Source organism: Rhinolophus hipposideros (assembly GCF_964194185.1).
Source record: "Rhinolophus hipposideros genome assembly, chromosome: 10".
In the NCBI taxonomy this organism is placed as follows: domain Eukaryota; kingdom Metazoa; phylum Chordata; class Mammalia; order Chiroptera; family Rhinolophidae; genus Rhinolophus; species Rhinolophus hipposideros.
In genome coordinates this window covers 43,937,628-43,944,828 of record NC_138056.1, presented here as the reverse complement: position 1 = coordinate 43,944,828, position 7,201 = coordinate 43,937,628, and the positions used below count along the sequence as shown (strand labels likewise).

At 37.2% G+C, this 7,201-nt stretch overlaps 1 protein-coding gene across 1 annotated transcript; it reads left to right on the top strand.

Annotated features, from left to right (window-relative positions):
- Positions 1-1,901: 1,901 nt before the first annotated feature.
- LOC308503783 (olfactory receptor 2AG1-like) lies at positions 1,902-2,879 on the top strand (the record flags this gene model as incomplete). Its single annotated transcript, XM_081063443.1, has 1 exon — positions 1,902-2,879. Exon 1 carries the CDS (start codon positions 1,929-1,931, stop codon positions 2,877-2,879), a length of 951 nt encoding a protein of 316 aa, XP_080919569.1. The 5' UTR covers positions 1,902-1,928.
- Between the last annotated feature and the right edge of the window lie 4,322 nt (positions 2,880-7,201).

The window sequence follows — 7,201 nt, the reverse complement described above, 5'->3', positions numbered from 1 at the left end:
TTTTTCCCCATTTCTACGGGAACATTCCTGACCATCAAACAATCCCAAAGCAGCCTGCATGATCGGCCAGCTGGGCTTCTCACCACCTGAGGTAAGAGCATTGATTTTTTCAGGGAAGTGTGGAGCCTCCAGGAATGTTGAGTGGAGAAACAGAGCCCAAGCAGACCCTAAGAACTAAACTACTCCATCTTCCATCTTCTCTAGTGCTTTGAGCTCCATAGCCCTTCCCAGTACCCTCTATTCTTGGTGTTCTAAACAAGAAGAGGAATCAGAGAGGATGATGAAAGAGCCTGTGCTACATGCCAGGCTTGGGCATGTTTCCTGGCGAAGTATCGGTACCTGTCTTTAGACTCCATGGGCTTTGCTGGCCTCTGATAAGGCATTTTTGCACCTGTCTGATAATATATGCCTCCAAAGGGCCATGTAAGAGCAGGTGATGTGCCTGTCTTATGTTCCTATAAATTTTTAACATTAAAATCCTGTGGAAACAGAAGAGGCCAATAGAAACCAGTGAAATGTCAAAATACATAAGCCACAACATAGGGAAATGATTTAGAGAAAGATGCTTCATGTACAGATCCTTTACTACATGTTCAGAGTTGGCTTTATCTGTCTAGTTCCCATGATGCATGACAGTGATTTCCGTCAATCTCAGGGCTTGACTCTTCTGGCTTCTCTCGGGATTGGGTACCACGCTCCGACAGCAGCTTTTCAGAACAGGAGCTCTTCCTCTCTATCCCTGTGGCCCTCCAATGCAGAGTGGGTACTCTGGCCCTCCAGGAAGAAGAGTAGGGGTCTGGGTCTGATGCAAGAAAGGGAAGCTAGGATTATTGAGCCTAATTACAACATATAATACATACTCTCTTGTTGCCTACACCTTTCACCATTTACCCAAACATAAACACTGTGATATTCCTGGGCAGAGCCTCATCTGTTATCATATTTTTGAGTCCTCCCAGGTCACATTTTATCATAATCAGTTAAAACAAATAAACCAACAAATTAGAAAAAAAACTGTTAAAAAAAGCACAGATGTTTGCATTGATCCTAAAGGTTTAACTCTAAAAGTAACGGCAACTCAAGCACACGATCCTGTATTCTCAGACAATTTAGAATTCTTCTCTCTCAAGCACATGGAAAATGTGGAGCTCATCAAGACAGGTGATTAAAGGGCACACATGTCAGCTCTTCCAGTGAGGATTGTGTCTACAGCATTGAGTACTGCAAACAAATGTGGGCCTAAATTACGTGGAAAAAGAAGTGGAAGTGCTTTATTGAAACTTAGTTCTATACCTTTTCAGGTTTTCATCTTCAAACAGGTCTCTGTAGAACACTAACTGGGTATTTAAATAATTAGCCTAACATTATTCTTATAAGATAGGTCCAAGAATAACCAAGGGTATGGGTGCCAGAAATTTGCTTTCTATTAAGAAAGTGATGATTTAATCTTTCTGGAAAGATACACATTCAGGTTTGATGATTGAATAATATTTTCATGTAGTGTCTCTTAATGTTTAGCTATCACTCTGACAGGTGATCTGTATTTAGATGGTTCTTTATCAAGATACAATTAAAAGAGTCAGAAACTGAGAAATAGAGAGGTAAAGTCACTAATATTGTGATAAGTTTGCATGGTGATATATGATTACTAGAATTAATGGGGTGATCATATTTTAAGTTATAAAAATGTCAAATCACTATATTATCCGTCTGAAACAAATATAACCAACATAAGATTGTATACCAATTATACTTAAATTAAAAAAAAAAAAGGAGGTAAAGTCATTTGCCAATGGAAAAGGCATCACCTCTTTGGATTTATTTTGGCCATCCTCAGGAGCGTTTAATGTTACAAAACCAAGCAATCATTTTAGGAAAATTTCACCAAGAATTCATTTGGTTCTAGGCAACTAAAGAGACAGTGCAGAATGGACCACTGGAACTCCACCCTGGGAAGTGGCTTCTTACTGATGGGGATTCTGAAGGACAGTGGGTCTCCTGAGCTGCTTTGTGCCACAATCTCAGCCTTGTACCTGTTGGCCCTGACCAGCAATGGCCTGCTGCTCTTGGTTATCACAAAGGATGTCCGGCTCCACGTGCCCATGTACCTCTTGCTTGGGCAGCTCTCACTGATGGACCTCCTCTTCACATCTGTTGTCACTCCCAAGGCCATCGTGGACTTTCTGCGCAGTGAACCCACAATTTCCTTTGGGGGCTGTGCCCTTCAGATGTTTCTGGCACTGAGCCTGGGTGGTGCAGAGGACCTCCTATTGGCCTTCATGGCCTATGACAGGTATGTGGCCATTTGTAATCCTCTGAACTACCTGGTCCTCATGAGTCCGAGGGTCTGCTGGCTCATGGTGGCCACATCCTGGATGCTGGCATCCCTAAGTGCTCTAGGATATACCTTGTATACCATGCACTATCCTTTCTGCATGTCCCGGAAAATCAGGCACCTGCTCTGTGAGATCCCACCTCTGCTGAAGTTGGCCTGTGCAGATACTTCCAGATATGAGCTCACAGTGTATGTAATGGGTGTGACCTTACTGATACTTCCTCTTGTTGCTGTCCTTGCCTCCTACACACTAATCCTATTTACTGTGCTCCACATGCCCTCAAATGAGGGGCGGCAGAAAGCCCTAGTCACCTGTTCTTCCCACCTGACTGTCGTCGGGTTGTTCTATGGAGCTGCCACGTTCATGTACGTCCTGCCCAGTTCCCTCCACAGCCCCAAGCAGGACAACATCATCTCTGTTTTTTACACAATTGTCACTCCAGCCCTGAACCCCCTCATCTACAGCCTGAGGAATAAGGAGGTCATGGGGGCCTTGAAGAGGCTCCTGGGAAAATACAAATTGCCAACACAGTGCACCTTCTAGGGAGGGCTGATGGTTTGTTTCTCACCATTCCTTCTCCAAATCAAAATGCTATACACAACCAGTCTTTATATGATGCCCTGTGTATGATGATACAAACGCTTTAAAATTTTATTCACTTTGATTCTACTGTGTAGCTGGTGAACCTTAAGCTGCACTCACATGGGACATACCACTTTGACCTTGGAAGATCACGTTGTAAAAGGAATACAAGAAGAAAAGCATGAAATGGATGTCTTAGACTCACTCTGTGGTAGGACTTTGTCTGGACTGATTACCAAATACATAGTGGGGACTAAGTTTTAAATTCGATATCATATAGCTGTGACAAACAGTAATAGTTTTAGGCTGACTCAACTCCAATATCCTCTTAACATCAGAGGATGACTGCTTTCCTTTGAATTAGATTGTAGGACAATTAATAGAGAGAAGTATCCCCAGAAGATATATTGGGATTCCTGTTTAGTAGGCAAATGGTAGTTTGAGCAATTAGTTAGAAAGAATAACAGATCTGTACTCCAGACTTAAGTAGAAATCCATATTGAATACGTAAATAGGCACAATACTTATGTTGAGCTAGTAAAAAAGTCTAAATGGGACATTTTTATACTGACTAAAATTAAATCTAAAAATAGAGAAATGAATTAAAGAGAATGTGGAAGTATCAGATTTGAAGTAAGGATTAGAAATACAATAACAGTGAGAGACATCTGTTGTGTAGTTTGCTTAAATTTTTAAAGAATATGATGTTACACAAATACAGATGTGTTTTGAAACATCAAAGTAATTGCAAGGAGCTCATATTCTTTTTTTAGTTAAAATTTGTTGGGTGACAATGGTTAGTAAAATTACATAGGTTTCAAGTGTACAATTCTGTAATATATTATCTATATACTGTGTGTACATCTTTGATCACCACATATTTGACCTCATTTAAGCTCCTCTAATACCTTCCCTACCTCCTTACCCTCTGGTAACCACTAAACTATTGTCTGTGTCTATGAGTTTTTGTTTCTTTATTTGTTTTCTTGTTTCTTTGTTGCTTTCTGTTTTATATACCATATATCAGTGAAGTCATGTGGTTCTCAACTTCGTCTGACTGACTTGTTTTGCTTAGCATAATAATCTCAAGATCCATTCATGTTGTCACAAATGGCACTATTTCATCTTTCCTTATGGCAGAATAATATTCCATTGTGTATATAGACCACAACTTCTTTACAAGTCCTCTATTGAAAGATGCTTTGGTTATTTCCACATCTTGGAAAATAAAGTTGCAATGAACATTGGAGCATGTAAATGTTTATGGATAAATGTTATCAGATTGTTTGGGTATATACCCAGAAGAGGGATTGCTAGGTCATACAGTAATTTTATTCTTAATTTTTTGAGGAACCTCTACAATACCTTCCATAGCAGCTGCACCAGTCTGCATTCCCACCAACAGTGTATGAGGGTTCCTTTTTCTCCACAGCCTCTTCAATACTTGTTATTATTTGTCTTGCTGATGATAGCCATTCTAACTGGGGTGAAGTGATATTTCATTGTGGTTTTTATTTGCATTTCTCTGATGATTAGTGATGTTGAGCATTTTTTCATATGTCTATTGGCCATTTGTATATCCTCTTTGGAGAAATGTCTATTCAGTTCCTCTGCTCATTTTTTTGATGTTGAGTTGTATGAGTTTTTTATATATTTTGGATATTAGCCCCTTATCAGAGGCATTGTTTGCAAATATCTTGTCCCATTCTGTTGGTTGCCTCTTCATTTTGTTAATGGTTTCTCTTGCTGTGCAAAAGAGTTTTAATTTGATATAGTCCCATTCATTTATTTTAGCTCTTACTTCCCTTTCAGTTAAGGTCAAATTCATAAAATCTTTGAACCCAAGGTTCATAAGTTTAGTACCCATGATTTTTTAATGCAGTTTATTGTTTCAGGTCTTATGTTTAAATCTTTGATCCATTTTGAGTTAATTTTGGCACATAGTGACTGATAGCAGTCTAGTTTCATTCTTTTACACGTGACTTTCCAATTCTCCCAGCACCATTTATTGAAGAGGCTTTCTTTTCTCCATTGTATGTTTTTGGCTCCTTTTTGAAAATTATCTATGTACATTTATGTGGGTTTATTTCTGGCTTTTCAATTCTATTCCATTGGTCTGTGTCTGTTTTTCTGCCAGTACCATGCTGTTTTATTCATTCCCTGTAGTACAAGCTGATGTCAGGGTCCTAAATCTGTTAAAAAGCTAAAAAATACCCTTGCTCACATAGCTGGGGTTATTGTTAAGATACTAATTTGTGAAAAATCAGCATACTATTTTTCTTTACAGAAATAATCTTAATTGCTTATTCTATAAAGCTAAACCATAATATGAAAGCCATTCTATAAAGCTTAACCAAGTTTATTATAAAAACTCAGAAAATTCAGAAATTTGGAAACAAGCAAAAATCACCTATAAAGTTTTCCTTTCATTTTTTGGTTAGCCACAGATGTATTTTACTGAATTGTTACGTACATGTCGATAATAGTCTTGCTTTTCTTTTTTTCATTTAAAAGTTTTCAAACATTCTCCATTGTTAAGAGGGGACATTATAGGGTAGGGGTAGGGAGTAAGTGGCAGGAATGGAGGGGACCAGAGTGCTTAGTATGAATCTCTGCTTCCCCTTTATTATCTGTGAGTCTTTTGACACTAAATTTAACTTTGTGCCTCAGTTTGATCATTTTAAAAGTAGTGGTAATAGTAGGGCTCTTGATGATCTCATGATGTTTTTAAGATGACTGAATAAGATAATAAATGTCAGACACATAGGCCAGAGCTTGGCAAAAGGTGCTTATAACATGCTGGCTATTAAATGAATAAATAGTAAATAGTTTTTAAAAACTTAATTTTATAAATTGAGACATAATTGACATATAATGTTTCAGGTATGCAACATAATGATTCAATATTTGTATATATTACAAAATGATTACCATAATAAGTCTAGTTAGCATCCATCACTGTACATAGTTACATTTTTTTTTCTTTTAAGGAGAACTTTTAAGATCTACTTTCTTAACAACTTTCACATATGTAACACAGCATTGTTAACTATAGTCACCATGCTGTACATTACATCCTCAAGACATTTATTTTATAACTGAAAGAAAAAATTATTTTAAATGACTACATAATAATTTGTCATGTGACTCCTCTGTAATATATTTAGGCATTTGCTTACACTTAGATTTGGTTCTCCAAATTTTCTTATGTGAGGGTCTGTTTTTATCTTAGGTCAAATTTCTGGAAGTGGAATTACTGAGATATAAGCAAAGAAACTGAAATTCTTGTTACAAAGAGCCAAATTGCTTATCAGAAAGTTAAAAACATTTTGCGTTCTGACTTACATGTTGTGGGAGTGCCTGCCTCACTATACTCTTTCTAGCGCTGCCTAATCTCATGAACTCTCTTTGCTAATCTATTAACATCTTAATGCAATGTAGCAGATAGTTTCATTTATATTACTTATTTTGTTTGATCCTAATAATTTTTTGCAGCTGTTTATAGACAAGGTCACAAACGATTTGACAGTTACATATGTGGCAACATTTACTTCCAGTTATTTAGCTATGTGATGGGATTTGTTGGTGAGGGAACTGTTACAATATTTATACAGTTACATGTATCCATCTTCTCCTTTGTATTTTTCATGTCATTGTAGCCTTATAATTCCCATTCTTAGTTCAGAAAATATCTACATATATTTCTTTTAGACTTGCTTAATAAGTTAAAAATAAGTGATAGTTAACTTTTAAATAAGTGTTTAAAAATAACTTTCAGTCTCCTTGCAGTTTATTATGGTATAGGATATATGCTGACGCTTTAAGTTAATTGTGTTTCCAAATAGCTGATTTTCATAGTAGCATTCTTAGTAATCCTTTAATATTATTTATTTGTTATTCTTTTCACTATTGCTTGACTACATGCTATCGTCTTATAAATATAGCAATAGGGAGTATTTCTGGGCTAGTTCTCTAGTTCCAGTCATCTTTTTTCTCTGCAAATATTATTTTACACCTTCACTGTCAGTTTATATCCCTGCATCATACATCCTTGAGAAAAGAGGAGGAGTCATAATAGGTCTTCCTCATCTTCCGCTACCAAATTTACTAGCATATCTGCACATAGCTTTTTTTATCTTTTAAGAGAACCCACCAGGCACCAAACCCTCCACTAGCGCTCTCAATACCTAGCTCTTCTACTGCTCAAAGAAATTGGTCTTGGAATTACCTGCTTCTCCTGTGTGTCATCTCTCTCTCTCTGCTGGTACATTGCTTATAAGTCA